We start from the raw sequence: 18441 nt of genomic DNA, 5'->3' as shown, positions 1-18441 counted from the left end.
TGTGTGTGTGTGTGTGGGGTCTGTTATGAGGAACGTCCCAGAGCAGGTGTCTGGCGGGGCGCTGGACAAATTAGAGAGGTGGAGGGGTTGAAAATAACACCCACAAGTACCAAATGGAGGATTTCTGTTGAAAAAAATCTGAGGCTCATCTGCTGAACTGGCTTTTAGAACGCTGTCATCAAAACCGAAAAAATGTATTTCTTTCCGTTGTTTAAAAAAAATTAACAGTGTTCAAACTAGAGGTTTTTCCTGAGCTGAAATTCCTCGTCATCGTCACCAGATGATAAAAAAAATACAGGTTGGATGAGTTTAAAGGAAAAAGGAGGGATTGCCTCTTGACAGCCACAGGGTCAAACATCTGGATCCGGATCCCAGGCCTCATACTGGTTAAAAAAAAACTGATTCCAGGAGTGAAAGCTGGAACAATTCTATTTAGATAAGAAACAAACTTGGACATCGGCTAACATCAAAACCCTTGAGGAAATATTAAGTTTTTTTTTTCGCTTTCTGCCTTCGTTTAACGAGAGTATCGAATTCATCACATTGATTATAGGCATCACAGGTTTTCTCTTTTCAGACATCACCATTAGAATCTCCAGATCATAAGCAGTCTCTGGCCTTTGGCAGCACACACTGCCTGACCACAAGCCAACTAAATCAAAGTAAAACATTCACTTTTAGGAGCCTGTTTAAATTAATCGGGCAACCAGAAGCCTGTTACTCTACTTAGTGGAACCATTAAAAATGTCCCTGCTAACATTGGCTGAAACCAGAAGAGGGAATGTTTTCCCGACAACCAATATTTGAAACTATGTTTAGTAATTCCTCCTGCTGCATCCGTCTCCCTGTTTGTTTTCTTTCTACATGACTCGAGCATCGAGAAAAAGCCCGTTCTCCGGTTGGCTCCAGCGCTAGCAGCTCTAGCCACCCATGTATGAGGACTGGTTGACTTTACTAAAGTCTGTTTCCTACGAGCCACACGACGCATAGTCTAACTGGCTCGTTGATATTTTTCTTTAATGCAAATTCAGCATTTTTAAGAATCATTAAACATGAACGTCAAACTGTCACCGACATTTTCTTGATTTTTGTCTGTCTCCTTTGACGTTATTCCAAAATGACAAATCTCTTATTATTGCTTTTCACGTTCTTGAAATCTTCCTGATTCTGGACACGTGGCTGAAATTGGCTGAGATGATATAAGGCTGAGCAAGGAATATATTTCTGTCCACTAAAAAACTGACTTTTGTTTTTTTTTTGTGAGACAATCTCTTGTAGCCCACCAGGCTTTGGCAGGCAGGAGAGAAAACTCAATTTGAGATGGTGAGGGGACGTCAGGAAAACAGAGTGTTTGGAGGTCGGCTGATTTGAGTGTGTGTCATGGTGTTGTGTGCTGCGTGTGTGTGTGTGTGTGTGTGTGTGTGTGTGTGTGTGTGTGTGTGTGTGTGTGTGTGTGTGTGTGAGGAATGGCTGCAGTCAGCTTGCGGTGCTGCGGCGGGTGACCAGTGTGTTTGTCTATTTGGGTGTCGGAACTGAAAGTTATGGGTTCACAAGTGTGTGTGTCTGTGTGTGTCTGTGTGTGTGTGCCCATGCACGTGTGTGTGTGTGTCTATGTGTGTTAGTTAATCTCTATCATCCTTCCTAGACACGCCCCGCATAACTCTCTACTGCGCTGTTTATTATTGTTTATTAGTTTGTGGTATGTGTGTGTGTGTGTGTGTGTGTGTGTGTGTGTGTGTGTGTGTGTGTGTGTGTGTGTGTGTGTGTGTGTGTGTGTGTGTGTGTGTGCGCGCGTGTGAATGATGTCACAATTACTGGCAAATGGCTAATTAAAAATAACCAATGTCCCGTAAACACTTGAATACCTAAACAAATGCACTTTATGCCGACAGTGTCTTTATTTATACGCATTCATCCGTGTGCCGCTGACCATTTGTCTGCTGTGATGTTTTTGTGAATGATAATGAAAAGTTAATGCAACATATGATGTGTGTGTGAATGTCTAACCCTGGCAGCAGAGAGTCTCCACTCATGCACTATAGCTACTGCGTCTTTTGTTCCGTGGTGAAACCAGTTTGACGCGATCTCACGTTATTTCTTCCAAACTGTGCATGAAAAGAGAAACAGAACCTGTCGAGCTCAGAATCCAGTCTATCCTGAATCCTATCTTCTTAAGGGCCGAAAGGATCAATTATCTTAAAACTGTTTCAGAGAGGCGTTGGTTCAACTTAATGGTCTTTTTGGTGCTGTCGAAAGGTGCCTCTAATATTTTGTCCAACCCCATTTATATCGATGAGGGTAGACTAAATATTCAAAGCACGCTAGAGTGAAAGGAAGGCGGGCTTTATTGCAGGCTCGTTGTATTAGGCCGCGATAGTTTTAGACAAGTGCGGCAATTGCAGGATGCAAATAATACTAAGCCTGTACAGCCTCCGTGTGTGCTGCTGTGGGTGCTCACCATAGGAAGGAATTCTGATGATGGTGAAAAGGATCTCGTTCTCTGGCGTGTCCTCGTCGCGGACGCTCAGGGACGAGTTGGTGATGACGACGCCAGAGTTTTCCTCCACGTGGATGCTGCTGACGGACACCAGCGGCTCTCTGTCCTCTTTGCTCTGCTGCGGGAGGGAAATGCAAACCACTTGCTGAGATAATGACATGCCCCTGGATTCCCGCACTCACGTGGATGTTTTGCGTTAATAATGTACGTGATTTAAAAAAAAAACAAAAACAGAACACACACATTATTGTTTGTTGAGACTTGAGCACAAGAGAGAGATTCAACCTCCTGTTGAAGCCTCCTCAAATATTGCAGTGCGGTTAAGAGAGATGACAACCTTCATTTAAGTTTGTCTATAAAATCACTCTCTATGCTCTCATTCGTTTCTCTGGTAAACGCCCGCTCTATACTACCACCTCTATGTAAACAAACACACAATTTCTCAAACACGTGAATACTGTAGTGTATGCATACAGCTCACGTGCGAGAACACACACACACACACACGCACGCACGCGCGCACATACACGCACACGCACAGTCAAGGCAAACTTAACAGCTCACTGACAGCCTCATCAATTCAACTCAGGACTTAAACCAGGCTTAGGTGATGGATTGGGATGCTGAGCGTGGAGATAAAAAAAAAAAAACAACAACAAAAAAACAGGGACAGCCCGAGGACAGAGCTGTTTTTATTTCGCTTGGATGAAATCCCATGCAAATCGAGGATGGTGGTTTAAAGAAGCTGCTATGTGAGGCGGTCCACCCTCAAATTACTAATGGAGCATGCGGTTGTAATGTCTCCCTTCGTCTCCTTTCATCTGCGCCGTCCAGTCGAAGCTTAAGCAGCTCAAATTTTCACTGATGTCACAGAGCCGCTGCAACGCTCAGTGTGTTTTCGTCCCCGGAGTGAAGAGTTGACACGATAATAAGTTTTTCCACGCCGCCGTCGCCAAGCGCCTCGCTCCTGGGGGAATGTTGGATCTCTGTAAATATAACTATAAAGAGGACGGTCTAGACCTGCTCTACATGAATCGTGCCCTGAGATAACCTCTGTTGTGATTTGGCGCGGTGTAAATAACATTCAATTCAATTCAATTAAGTATGATAACCAATTCAAATTTTTACTCCCCTTAACCAACGAGACATTTCTCCAGAGTGCAGACTTCCGCTTAGTAAAGTCTCTTTTAGCTGTTACTGTCACCGTCAAAAGGATACTGGGGTTCCAGAGTATCGATGACAGAAGTATTCACGCAACAGGAGGCGGTTCACGGTGATAATCGCTGCACTGACGGATGTGCTGGAGGAAATGTCCTGGAATCACCTGCATTTCTTGCCGTTAGAAGCACGGACGTGTACATACATGTGTCCTGATAGTGACATGACGTCTAAATTTATAGGTTTGAATATATTTTACGTAAACCCTCTCATTCACGATGTTTTCAGAAGCCGCGGCCCCCAGGAAGCAGTTACCTGAATATCAATTTCAACGCTGAAAGCCTCCGTCTGGCTGTGTCCGTCGCTGATGTAGAAGCTGAAGACGTCCTGCCTGGCCTGCGCTTTGCGCTGGCTGTCCTGGACGTAGAAGATGCGGTCAGATGTCAAGTCCTCCACAGAGAAAGGCACATCGGGTGTGACGACCCGCGACCCGCCCAGCGAGCCTCCTGAGGGGATGGGAGGGCAGGGAGACGGGTGTTAGAAATCAGAGAAAAAGTGACTGACATATCAACGGACGCTGAAGTTTGCATAGGTTCCGTCACTTTGCTGCTGCTGCTTCCGCTGCTTTCACAGTGAAATTCCCAGTCATCCGTATCTGCAGGGGTAAGGCCACGTTAAAAAGAGCAGTTTGTACACCGCGACGTTTACCACGCTGTGACACAGAAGTCGTGTGCCTCTCAGGTGGCCAGTTACCAGGCCGTCGCTTGTGACATCTGACAGTTGGAATGACTGCAAAACTCGCCTTTTTTCCCTACGCAGCCTCTTTATTCCACTTTAGTCAGAACTGTCTGGCAATTTGGATGCAGGATAGATGCGCCGAGAGACTTTTACAGTTCCCTGCCGTTTCTCCACTTGGGCTGTGATTACATGAGCTGGCACTTGTGACATTAAAGGAGAGTGGTAATGAACGTACAAAATTATCCCCGAAACCTCAGAAGTTTGAGACAAGGTGTGAGAGTCGTCGTCGTCACAAAAGACGGATGGCTCCGCGGTGAGCTGAGTCAGGGCTCTGCAGGTAATAGCTGCTGTGTATATCTGTGTCTGTGTTTCAGACGCAACAGTAAATCACCTCACACCTCCATTACCTGACTGTTAGCAAGGTGAGGGAAGGGAGTCTCTTATCTGAGTAGGAGCCCTGGCAGAATCGTAATCGGGACAGGAAATCACCTGCAGCCACCAGAGAGACGCAGGGAAGTTTTGGCGGCGTCATTTTTTGCTCTGTTCTTAAACGTGCTGGGCTATCTTCTGATTTCAGAGCCGCAGTAGAGACGTAACACTGCTGACATCTCTGTCTATCTCTGACCGAACAAGACTAATGAAAGCTGCGAAAGTATACATGGGTAAACAAAAGGAAATTAGTTGTTCAGGGGCATGAAGCACTGATGCGTTGAGCTGAGCAGATAAGGAGCAGGCTGTAATATTAATCCGAGAATTCTGGCAGTTCGTGGAGAAAAATATCTTTAGCAACTTAATTTCACTCCTTGAAGTGTTTCTGAGACTCTAAACTTTAAAGAAGTTTAAAGCGGCTTTAAAGGAATACATCACGGAAAATTACCTTTGTATTACACATATTTAATATGGATACTGAGTAATTATCTCAATTTTGATGAGGAAAGTGATCTTTGGTAGCTAACAGACAATGTAACCGAATGAAGCACAACCAGGTCTGTATTAATGTACGTGCCAGTTAAGAGACCGTACACTTTATTGTGTTGAATGATATAAACGAATGAATGAGTGATAGATCATTTGATAAAAACTCTAATGCCCCACTGGCTGTTTCCCTAGGTTGTTCTCTTACTTCACAATACTGAGGAACCCTGACAGATAGTTCCACTCATAGAGACTTTCCAGGAGCGGGGCTAAAAACAAAGGTGTTTGTCATGAGGAAAGGCACTTGGGTCATTAAAGTCAAAAGGGCTCACCCTCTTGCGAGTATGAATGTGGTCGGCAAATTAGATGCGGGTCTGCCAATTAAATCATCTTGCACCTATCTTGTTAGTAAATTTTGACAATTCAGCAATAAAGGACAGCCCACGTAGTGTTCAAAAAGGAAAGGGTTCATCCTCTGGGGAACAGGAGTGTGTTCAGTAAAGTTCATGGCGAGCTTTCTTATTTTCAGGTAATCTTTCCTTTAGGGGTGTGTGGAGTTTATTTTATCATCTGAAACACGGGCCCGAGGGTAGAGGGTGTCACATGTTGTATAGCTCGTAGAACGCCCTGAGACAAACCTGTAATTTTAGGCTGTATAGATAAATGAATAAATCTGGCCTGTTGGTATCAAGATGTCTCAGTCTGGACTAAAGTCATTTACATATGGATGGACTGACTAACCAACATTGCTAACTTCAGTCTACCTCAGTCTAATAGTGCATATTTATCATATAAATGTGCACATTTATGTGTCTATGCGTCTTTAAATGCTTCTGCGCCAGCTATAAATATTAAAATGCGTATTATTATTAGCCATGTCTGTGATGCGTCCCTGTAAGTGTGCCTGCCTCTGTGCTAGCCATACAAATGTAAATGCATAATGTTTCGGTGGGAGCCATTTTGCATATGAATACTGCCTATGCGCGTAGGTGTGTATGCTGTTCAGTATATTGTGTGTATGTCTGAATAACTCTAATGTAATCAAGCAAATGCACAACATCAGCATGTGGGTGAATGCCTTTTGTGTTTAGATGCATCTGCACATCGACACAAAGCCTGTGGATGCTGGTTTTCTGCTGAGGAAAACGGCCGACACAGTGACGGTGACACCGGCTGGCCTCCCCCTGTGCCCCGGTGACAGCGGCAGTCCTAATCTGCTGAATACCAATGACTGTTCCTCCGCTGCCGCAGCCTTCAAGGACAGTCAGCGGGGACGTGGAGGGAGAAGAGTGGTGCCAGCTGCTTATCTACGGCAGCAGACATCATAAATATCGGTCTCCATTCATTTATCCCTCATTACATCTGCAGATAATTCTTGCATGTAATATGGCAGAGCCTCATTGGTATAACTGTGGCTTCACATCTTTAATTTTTAGAAAAAAGAAAAGTGATGCTTCACATATCAACTAAGTATGGAAATTCTTGGCTGGTTCTTCAGTGCTTGCAGAGTAAGTTAACACTAAATGTTGGCGCTGGTGGTTTGTGCTTGGGTTTTAATGCTTTTTTTTCTTTCTTTATTTGAAGGGTGGCGCGTAACAAAGGTAACAAAGGTTAGTGGCTCTTTAACTTTATGTCCACTTACTGACTTACTTCAGCCGCATCTCCCAGCCTTCGTCAGCCGATTGAGTTTGCCCAGTTGTAATGGCGTTGGTTGGGTCGTGATCTGGGTGGGGATCTTCGGTAACGTGATAATATCAGTTGGATTTTATTACGTGGCTAGAAGACTCACACTCAGGTCATTTGATGATAAGCGAGCGATGAAGACCGTGAGATTCAGTTGACAGCTTTGGAGAGTGAACCTTGAGGTAAGATTTTTTTTTTTATGTGAAGGTTTTATTGTTGTTTTTAAAGCTTCTTATTGTTATTTTTGTTTTTAATTTTTTTAAAAGTGGCATTACAGCAGTTTAGTATTGAACTTCCATACGATATCCTGACTTTCAGTCTCAAGCCCCAAAGACGCAGGATTCTACATCTCCCATGATGCAGCACCCTGGTGTCTGTCATTGGACCATCTCTGCTTCCCACTGAGCTTCTTCCAATTCGGTGGAGTGCTGTTTCAACGTGAAGCCTCTTTTAGCCCGGTAAACTTTACTTCTGTTATCGCGCGGCGGTTTTTCTGTTGGTGTGATCCTACCTCAGAGATATGGATGGTCAACCGTGCTGCTTTGTACTGCATGTAGCTCAAAAGCTGGAGTATGCGAATCAGGTTACTCCAGACACTTTCATCCCTTCAATAAAGATATGAATAGGCTACATATACTGGTTGACCTCGTTAATAGTCAAATGTATTATTTTACGGTATCTATCTTGCGCTGTCATTGCCGTCTGCATCTACATCCAAGCCTTTTATTTGATTTTTGAATTCCATCCTGCTCTTGCAATGAGACATTTTCCCAGTGGGGATCGGTTCCTTTTCAACTCGCCTCACCTTTTTCATTCTTCCAAACACTTCCTCTTGGGGACAGAAGTACAGCAGCAGTTGAGCAAGCATGGAGTCAAAATTGGGACTGCAACAATTGCTCCATCTGTATCCGGCTATTTGGCAGTGCTAATACACAACATAATCATGCTGCGACAGATGGCATCAGCACTGCAGGGAATTCAACCGGCAGTGTGCGTGTACGAGTGAGACACAAATAGAAATGTGAAAATGATTCTGAGGAACGGAGGTGCGGCAATGTAGATCAGTACGTACAGTATGTTTTGTTCATTCATAACCTGTGTTTTAACCCTAAATGAGCATCAGTAAAGATGTTAGTACTGGCCAGAATCAGTTCACTTTTCTGCAACAGCGTTCATGCTCCGAAGATCTACAGCCCCAAATCTGAACCGGGCAACACAGGGGGTTCTCACCTCTCTTGGTGTTTTCAATGAAACCATATTTAGGAGGACTGACGAGCCAAACCAGCAGGTCCTTCCTGGGTGTGTCCAGGTCTGACACTATAATGTGATTGGTGGACAGCTGCACACGACCGCCTTCCTGGACCTAGACATAGACGTTGAGGGAAAAAAAACAAAAGAATGAAAAAAGGCTTGTAGACGACGTGCCTTGGAATCCACAAGCCCTGAAACAAGCAGTTACACAGAATTTAGTAGGAAGTCCTAGTTCTCCTGCTTGAGTATTTTTTTATTTTATTTTTTTAAATCAGGTGGTTACTATTTGTTTTTTCTCATACATTTACATTCTTAATGTAACTCAATGGGTAGATCACAGCAACCTTTCTTAATAAAACCACTGCAACTCTCTAACCCTGTTTGTTTTTTGTCTGTCGAGCACGTGAGCATTCTGGCTGTTGCCTTTCTCTCTCCCTCTCTGTATTTTCTCCTTTCTGTCCTCTCTTTTCACTCAGGCTCTCTCTGTTGAATCGCCGGCCGTCCGGGGACCTCTCTCTCCTCTGGCTTTCGGCGCCTCGCTCCAGATGTTTTGGATCTGGATGTCCGTCCTCCAGGATTCCAAGTCTATTCCTCGTCCTTGTCTCTCTCTCTTTCCCTTACGTTAATGTTGATCCCTCCTCTGTTGCTCTTCCTGAGGTTTCGTCCATTTTTTTCCAGTTAAAATGTCCTTTTTGGGGAATTTTTCCTCATCCGATTCGAGGGTCCAAGGACAGAGGGTGTTGTATGCTGTAGAGATCGTAAAGCCCATTGAGGCATAATCTGTGATTTGAGATATGGGGCTATGTAAACAAATCTGACTTGACAAGAGCATGATTTGACATATGAAACTGCAGGATATTTTGTTGACTTCTGACTGAGCCGATGAGACATTTGGTGGACAGATTAAAGCTCAAAACACAATTTACACGTTTTTGGTGCTAGTCCTGATCCGCGTTTTTTTTGTCTTTAAAGAACTTTGTTTTCCCATCCAGTAATTATGGAAATACTGAAATGACAGACTTTTTTCTAAATCCCACGAGGAAGTCTGAGGGACCAATAAAGCTGGTAAATTATTTACTGTGCCATGAAGTTTGCACTCTTTTTAATTTCCCAAAACAAATCACACTGCTACCACTGGAGAAATCCCACGTCGTACTTTATTTTGAAAGTGTGCTCGCTTAGAAAAAGAAGGTTTTTTTCCCCCTGTTCTCTGTCTACAACTGAGAAAGAAAGGCCTCTCGGCTGACTAAAGGAGATTTTAAAACAGAGACCTTTTAGATCTGACTTCATATCTTTCAGGAGGTGCGGTTCTGCAGTGCTGAAACAGGATTACTCCCGGAGGGACGCTCTACGGTGAACACCAGCGTAACCTTCACCGATGTGTCAATCACAGTCCATCTCAGACTGAGTGGATGCTTTTCTGTGTTCCCTTTTACAAAAGTATGCTCTCTTCGGGACACACAGAGGAAAGGAAGCGCTAATGCTAGCTGCTGAGATATCTCCCAACGAGGATGGTCCGACACTAACTATGGGACAACGTGTGGACAACGTGTGGACAACGTGCGGCAGCATGCCACGGTGCTCTCTGCTTCATCTGTCGCGTTGAAGACTCTTTCTGACCACAGCAGCTGCTTTAAAAAACTCAAAGGAGTATTAAGGATTTCCGTCTCTCATGAGCAGGCAGGGTAATATGGGAGGAATAACTGTGTGCAGTTAGCAGTACATGTACTGTACCATCCATGAAGTTGTAATTTTTTTATATATATCATGATTATATTTAGAATTGGGCCTGCGCGTGTGTAGATACTTGTGCTTGTGTGTGTTTCTATACCGTTCTCAGAAAGGTAAATGTGCGATATAATATCGCAGAATATTCTTCATGTGTGAAAGTGTGCATACTACCTTGATGCCACTGCGGACAGTAACCACCGGCGGCTGTCTGGGCGTGGAGGTGATGGTGATGGTGCACATCTGATTGTCGAGGCGATTGTTGTCTCCGTCGTGGACGACAAAGTGGAAGACGTCAGTAACTGGCTGACTGCCCGTCTCTAATGAGGTGATGTACCTGTAGACGGAGATATCGGTTAGATTTCTTCTTCGATTAAAGGGGGTCTCTAAATATTTCCAGTGTATGTTAATAACTCTTTCGTTTAATGCAATCATTCTCTTTTAGTGAATACATAAATATCTGTTTATGTGTCTACTCCTGGATTGAAAGAAAACTTGGGAAAGCTATGCTTTAGCACTCCCACAACGATACAGCTGCTAATCTCTGCAAAGCACTAATAAAATTGAAATCCATACTGGTATAATCTTCTCTAATCCCATTTAATTCTCATAAAACAATTCCCGGGTCTTGTTTGTACGAGCCAGCGCCACAGAGGCAAAACTGATGCAGGCGATTTGAAGATTGCCCCCGGAGATCATCCTGCGCCGAAGCTAATCAGGGCCTTCATTATGGAAACGATGCAGTTAGTATGTGAATATTTATATTTCATCTTAGCGCCTCTCATAGGGGGACTCACTACCTCTTGCAGGTAATATCAGAGTGATGCTAATTGCCATTGCTTATACCATCAGGCTGAGTCATTGAGCGTAATGGGGAAAAGGGCACTGAATTATTTCCTGCTAACTTGTTTGTTTTCTTACTGGGTTTTGGTAACGTTAATGTCTGTGGAGATCTCATCTTGTAGGAAAAAATGTTAGTTTGTAGGAATAAACAAAATGTCTCCACAAGCTATTACCGCTTCCTCTTCTGCTGAGATGCCGAGAGGAAAATGATCCCAGCTGACTCAAACTGCAATCGGAGTAATTGATCATGACTATGATCAGCAGGAAGAACCCTCGAAGCCTTTTTATCCCCTTACAGAGTGGAATCGACACCAGACCTTTCCTTTCAAACAGCCTCTTTATTAACGGCTCACAAATCCCGTTGGCACCTCCGCCAACTAGGAACATATTGCTCTTGTCCTGCAAAATGTCTCGACGTCCGTGTAAGTGGTTTTCATGTTTTTAATTTTTTTCTGAAGTGTTCTACTCTCCTCTATGGATTCATAATATTGCAAAACACTTTTAAAAAACTGGATAAACTCAACATGCCTGCAAGGTGGAAATAAAGTCCTTCATTCTTTTTTTTTTTTTAAACATTTTACTTCTTCTAGTTCCTTAAAAAGTTATCATCATGAGGGAACTGTTAACAGAACCCTCTTAACATTTTTTTATTGTAGAACTAAAAAGGTGCTAATTCGCTTTCTCCTCATGAACTTTTATTGCTCATACAATGATGGCTTCCGGAAACCAATAGGGGTTTTTGAAAGTCATTTTTTTGGTTGGTAGCTGCAGGTTTTATGCTGATATTCTGTTTTTATAAGCCTCTAAACTAGCATTTAAACCATCACGGGAAACTAAAACCCTGCACTGGAACCAAGGATATTATTTTTGGCAAGTTTTATTGCAAGTTTTAGAGACTCTTCCCTTGAAGCTGAGGAGAATACCTCACATCATAGTGAAATGAATTTTTTTGGTCGGCCATCTGTTATACAAAGAAGAGGAATGAAAACATGCTTCAGGGTGTTATCACAGAGCACCAAGAAAAGTCAAAGGCCAACACATCAGTCTAACCTTGAGTGAAATTTTGTCACAGGTCGTAAACCAGTATGAGGGGCTGATCATAAAATCATCTTGACTTTAGATTTGGTTTTGATGTGACGGCCTCTTTAGGTTTGTTTGAAGCCATTTACATTGTCTTCCGCATCTTAAACCTCTAATTTTGTTCAGGGTACCAGCAGGCTGCCTGCTTCCCCTCCTACCTGATCCTGTGCTGGTTGATGTCCTCCATGGTGAAGGAGGAGTACTCCCTCAGCTCCTGGGGCTCCTGCTGGGACTGGCTCCTGGTCAGGATGCCGTACATGGGCACTGACACCAACTGGATCCGAATCTGGTCATCTGGGGACGTGTTATCCTACGTTTGACAAAACGGAAGGGTTCAGTCTATGACTGAGATATTTGCACAACACAACCCTGACTTACAACTTACAACTTTGGACTTTGAAATATAACAGTGTGATCCCAAATTCATCAAGACAGTAAACAAACCTCGAAGGGTCTTATAACCACACATTCAAACACTGCAATGACAATTACAAGCTTGTCAAGTGTAAATATCTCAGGTAACGGGTAACTTAGATTTAGCAGCAACTCGTTTTAAAAAGCTCACTGAAAGGAAGAAAATTCTAATTGCTAACAATATCTCATTGTCACAACTTATTTTCTTATGGAAAACTATCGCTAATACAATATGGATTTGCTGACTCCTTTGCTAAATGACCCAGGAAGATATAATATACTTCAGCGGAATGTACAGTTTACAAATGACTTGCTTGCTAACCTGCGAAAAGGAAATGTCTGATGTAACATGACACCAGATACCAGGGGTTGTGGTAGTGAAAAATATTTACACATACAACATTTTGATGTATTTAAAAAACATACTACACTTTTCTCATCATCAAAAAAAGCTACTTGTCTCTTAGATGACGTTGATGCTAATCGTTTTCACTGGGCTGCACGAGCATTTTGCTCACCAGCGAAACCAACTTCACCGTATAGGAGGACAACCTAAACTCACATCTTGACAAACTCACCATATTCAAAAATGTCTTTCAAAAATGTCTTTAAAAACGTTTCAACCTCATGGAACGGACCTGACGGAACCTCTGAAGATGGTCGCTGTTGTAGCTAGCATACGTGTCACTCACCGTGTAAGCCAGGTGCGAGCGTCTGATCACAGTGCTGCTTTTCTCGCCCACTTCCAGCGACAGCGCGGCGGCGGGGTCACGCTGCGGGCCGTCGCCCCCGGCGCCCAGCACCACCACCTGCACCACTGTGGTTGCCATGGAGATACCGTCACTGACTGAGAAGGTGAGGGCATCGTCTTGGGTGGAGAGGCCGGCGTGTCGGTAGAGCAGAACGTTGCGGGTGACGTCGCTGAAGGTGAAGATGTCACCTGAGGAGATGGAGAGGATCTGAACAGGGCCGTGTGTCCACCTGTGTGTTCCTGGTTCTGTCCTAAGGGTTAGATTCCTGGCATATTTCCATGTATTCAGTCATCTACGTAACCACTGAGTGTGTTCACCGATCTGCAGGTTGAGATTTGAGAGCGACTAATGTAGCTAATGTCTTGAGAAACGAAAGGAATCAGTTTGAGCAAGTGGCTGGGCTCCTTTTCCTGCTACCGCCTGAGCTGCCCGCTATCGTTTTCTTTCCCGAGAGAATATAATAACCAACAGGTAAAATGACACGAGCCTTTACAGCCAGATGTAGGTGCGTCCTTTTGAAACGTAATGGCTAACCATTATTTACAAGTGCCCTTTGATTGATTTATTTGCAGCTTTATGAATAAAAGTTGAATAAAATGCAAATCACATCTAAAAATTTGGAGGGGATATTCGTCCGTCTGCGGTGTTAAGGTGGGGGTTCCTCACACTGTACATGTAATGCAGTGTGTAGGAGAATACTGGTTTTTAACAAAAAGGGGAGCATGGATGGTCGAAAATTTCAAGAGTACGTGTACAAAAACATCGAGAATCACAAACCCTCATCATCCTCCAGTGGCCAGAATCTCTCAACAGAGCTAAAGGAAAGCAGATTTTAAAACTGAGACCAAATCCTCGGCACTTATAAGTTTACTTTTTACCTCGGTCATGTCCACACTGAGTATAGTTTACGTTTGTTTCGTGCTTAGTCAGCAGTTGTGACAAATAAAACCTGTTATATGTCTGTGTTGCGCGTGTGTGAGTGTATCGTCTCACCATTGGTCATGCCGGTGTGTGTGCTGCCATCAGTCTTAATTAGCGCTCCATGGATGGGAGCTTCCACCAGCTCAAACTCCAGCTCATCTGGAGCCGTGTCAGCGTCGCTTACCGCTAGCTGCTGACCGCCTGTAGGCGCGCGCACACACACACACACACACACACACACACACACACACACACACACACACACACACACACACACAGAGAGAGAGAGAAAAGAACGGAGAGGCATTAAGAAAGATGAAGCAGGAGAATACACACAGCTTTTTCTCCAGTATTGTTGATCATCAGGGTCAGACTTCAGATTCTCTTATCGCACACAGACCACTTCATCTCTTACCGGACCTCTTTACCACAGGGCCCTCTGCTTGGAAATTAGCATTAGTATCGCGTATTTGGGCGTATGTGTGTGAACGTGTGTGTACGTGCGTGTCTCACCTATGGCGGCCTGTCCTCCCAGGCTGACCTCCAGCAGCGGGTCCAGAACCTGAAACACCGGCGGCTGCTGGTGGTTCGAGAGGGGCAGGACGGCAAAGTCCAGCTCCGGAGTGGTGTGTTCACCGTCCGACACTGAGGGACACGAAGACACGCGCAGATACAGGCGTACAAATACAAGGACGCAGACATGGATGCAAGCAATCACATGAAACATGAAAAGACAGAGAACGAACACACACAAAGAAAAGCAAGAGAATTAACAGACTTGCTAAAACAAACGCACACCTCTGATAGCAATAATCTCACTAGCTCCTTCTCTGAGGAATGTTTTTAAAGAACGAAGCTGGGAAAAAAGAAAATTCAGGCGCAAACTTGCTATGGTCATTAAATATTTTTTTTGGGGGGGGGTGTTAACGGCTCTATGGGCTCCTCTTGTCACTTTACGTGCACACATGATAATAATCAACAAAACCAAGAAGGAACATCAAGCCAATTATCACGTTTGGATATAAAAAGAAAGGGAGATTGATTAAGAATGACAGAGCAGGAAAATTGTTTGTATCACATTTTATTACAGCGAAATTGTGACTAGACATTCAAATGAGCTCATTTAAATGTGTATTTCCTGTTTGCTTCTGGTGAATAACATGAATATTAAAACGAGGGAGCTACTAAGAGAGTTTATATTGTAACTTTTTCTCATTTTTCGATGAACAGAAAAGTGCTTGTTTATTTTCACTATGACAGACAACGTTGGAAGACAGGAGCATCTTAGGCATCATTTTTGTGCACAGCTTTTTCTTATCATATCCCCAGAATAAAGTCTCGGGGTATTTACCTGTTCAACTGATTGATAAATGTATAGTTTGTAAATTCTATTCATTATAAAGATAAGCATTGAAAACTCTCGCAGGAATATTGTTACTTTTTCAAGAAGCACTGAGTCAAATTCAACACTTCCACCGTTCATTTTGCTGATTTTGTTGGACCATGCCGAACATAAAGACCAACAGTGGATTATGCTGCAGGAACTGTTTCTCTGGATATTTTGATACTTGATCAACAACCACTATTCTTCATAAATGAAAACAAAAAAAAACAATGAAAAAAAAAACCTTTTCTCTGGCCTGTAATGCAGCAAAAACACGAATATTATCATTATCATTATTATTATTCCATGATTTATGACGGTGTGACATTTCTGTCGGATTTCTGGTCTCATTAGCTCACTTTACTCTGGTGTGATTATCAGAGGCATAAGTGTAGAATAGTCTAATGCTTCACTGGGTGTCCCGCATTCACATTCATTTACACACGTTGAATTGTGTTTGGAAGTATTCTCAGCAAAATGTACCCGAGGAACCTTACAGCTATCCTGTGTATTATTTATTGGACAGCCCACACACTGCTCCTTTGCACAGCCTTGAACTGCTGATCTGTATAAACAGATTAGACCCGTACAGTATATTTGTTTGTGTGGGGGTTTGTCGTTTGTCTGTGTTTCTAGAACTATTTACTCTGTGCGTAACAGCCCCTGTAATATGTCTTTCTACTTTCTTCGCATTTAGTATTGCGCTACATGTGCTGCGTGCACGCAGACTGAATAAGAGTCAAATTCTCTGTGTGTGACAAAGTTAAGTTTCAAAATTTAAACTACTCGTTGTGACGATTGGCCCCAGATTCAGTGGAATCACTGGAGCTTTTACATGGATTATTTTTTTGCTGGTGCAGGTGCTACTCACCTAGCAATGCACGCACTTTGTGTGTAAAGTCTTGCTCTGCGCCGTAACCATCATTACCAGCCGTCGGTGTAGCGCAGGGCCGTACTAAGGGGTTTTGCATTAATGCTTGATCTTTCAGTTTCTCCAATAATCGATTAATCATTTGAAAAATGCCCCATCATCCAATTACCCGAGGAAATTGGGCTTTAAATTCCCAACAGTCCGAAAATATTCTGTTTTTGATTATGTAAAGAGAAAAGCAGCAAATTCTAACAATTGAGAAGGTGGAACCAGAGACCCTTTGGTTATTTTTGCTTGAAAAAAACAACTCAATGAATAAAACAATCAATCAATGAATTAATTAAATTGTGCTCAATCAACTATTCGGTTAATTGACTGATCATTTCAGTACAACATTTCCCTCTGAAATATAGCATAGTAGAAATTCAAACCTGCAGACACAGTATCTCAGAATCGTACATTACTTACGCTTTATCCTCTGTGCCACAGACCAATAACTGACTGGTGATAACCGTTGTTGAACTTTCTACTGGGCACCAAGAGAAGCCATCGCTTACTTTGAGCCCTTTAAAACCAGAACTGAGGTAGGATGGCTGGATGGAGGATAGAAGCATCTGAGACTACTGTATGTGTGGGTGCCTCAAGGCATGAACACCCGTAAACACACATTTCTCAAACAGATCCTGCTACGGGGCCAAGTTAGAGAGCAGCGTCACCTCATCAAACATGCAGTAAACAGGAGAGCCTTGGTTTTATCTGCAGCTTAAAGTGAAAGAGCCGGAAGAGAGAAACACAGATGATCTGATGACAAAGTCTGATTAGCGTGGAGGTTATAAAAGTAGAGGACAGTGGCAGTGGTGGAGAGGAGGGTGGAATGGCAGAAATAAAGTATAGGAGTGAAGACGAGGGAAAGAGAAGGGAGATTTAAGGTGGAGAGGAAAAGAGAAAAATTAGGAGGAGATGAATGTATGAGCTGAGAAAAGATGAAAGAAATACAGAGAATAGAGGAGAAAAAAGGAAAATGAGAGGAAAGGAGTAAATCCAAGGGGAGGAAAGAGAAAAGACATCTCTGGTGAAGATTAAAAGGAGGAGGATGAAAAAAATGCAACAGGGAAGGAGAGATCAAGGGAGAAGAGGAAATAAGAGAAAGATGGAATCAAAGGTGAGAGGCGCAGAAGACAAAGTGGAAAGGAAAGGAGGGAGCAGGGGAAATGTGGTGAGAGAAGAAGAGCAAAAACAGAAGAGGAGAGAGACTGAAATTAGAAGAAAATCCCACAACGGTAGATCAAAATGGAGAGCAAAAGGAGAGGACTAGATGGACGGAGAAGGGGAGAGGAAAGAAGACATGGAAAGGAGATTGAGGAAAGAGAAGACGGGAGAGGAGAAATATGTCATTTGGAGAAGGAGATGGATAGAGGAAACGGAGAGGAAGAAGTTAAGACTGAAAGAAGACTGAGGGTGACAGTGCGAAGAAGACAGGAGGTGAGAGGGTAACAATGACGAGGAGAGTGAAGAGGAGACATCCAGGGTAGAGGGAAGAAGACAGGAAGAGAGGACTAGGCACGGATAAGGAGGAGAGGAAGGACAGAAGAGCAGAGCTTGAAGAGAAGTGAGACCAGAGGTATTTACCTGTGAAATAGACGCTCAGCGACTCCGGCAGACCTGTTGGGGTTGAAAAAGAAAACTGTCAAAGCTATGATGATGCAAAAGTAAAAAACAGTGGATTTAGGCAGAGTTGACAGGGTGTTGCAGTGAATGAAGCTTTAATGCATGAAGCTCAGGAGGATGATTCACTGATGCAAAGCTTTCCACTGGAGCTCCACAAACCCAGATTAAGAGAAACTACAGTCAGCTTTGATCTTGGATTACGGATTATTTTTTGGACTGTACGTCTCTTAAAAATGGCAAAGATTTCCTTTGAAAATGTCTCACGTGTCCTCAACATTGTTTTTAAAACGGCTAAACTCCACTCTCCCTGTTCAAATATTCATCATTTACACCAAGTTTATTGTCGATAGCCTGGCGACGGAAAACATGATCCAGGACTTTAGGAGGATTTGGAAAAGGTATATATGTGTATATGTATATATATATATATATTTATATATATGTCTATATGTCTATATACTGAATACTATACTACTACTATATATACTGAATGATGAGCCTCAAGATTGACAGATCTCTAGCCTTGATCAGTAAAAGG

The 18441-nt window shown here is 43.2% G+C and overlaps 1 protein-coding gene across 1 annotated transcript in view; it reads right to left on the bottom strand.

Moving 5' to 3' along the window:
- Positions 1-18441, bottom strand: part of fras1 (Fraser extracellular matrix complex subunit 1) — a 235343-nt gene that overhangs the window by 34645 nt on the left and 182257 nt on the right. The window contains exons 34-42 of the mRNA XM_040154916.1: positions 17865-17897; positions 14494-14625; positions 14053-14181; positions 13000-13247; positions 12052-12203; positions 10145-10307; positions 8222-8354; positions 3971-4161; positions 2459-2615 (exon numbers count right to left, since the gene is read on the bottom strand). Of these exons, the coding sequence (XP_040010850.1) occupies positions 2459-2615; positions 3971-4161; positions 8222-8354; positions 10145-10307; positions 12052-12203; positions 13000-13247; positions 14053-14181; positions 14494-14625; positions 17865-17897 (1338 nt within the window). The remainder of the gene's footprint in view (positions 1-2458; positions 2616-3970; positions 4162-8221; positions 8355-10144; positions 10308-12051; positions 12204-12999; positions 13248-14052; positions 14182-14493; positions 14626-17864; positions 17898-18441) is intronic.

The sequence above is a fragment of the Xiphias gladius genome, chromosome 19 (genome assembly GCF_016859285.1).
Source record: "Xiphias gladius isolate SHS-SW01 ecotype Sanya breed wild chromosome 19, ASM1685928v1, whole genome shotgun sequence".
Lineage (NCBI taxonomy): Eukaryota > Metazoa > Chordata > Actinopteri > Istiophoriformes > Xiphiidae > Xiphias > Xiphias gladius.
Note: the sequence above shows the minus strand (reverse complement) of the source record. Positions and strands in the feature narration are given on the sequence as shown.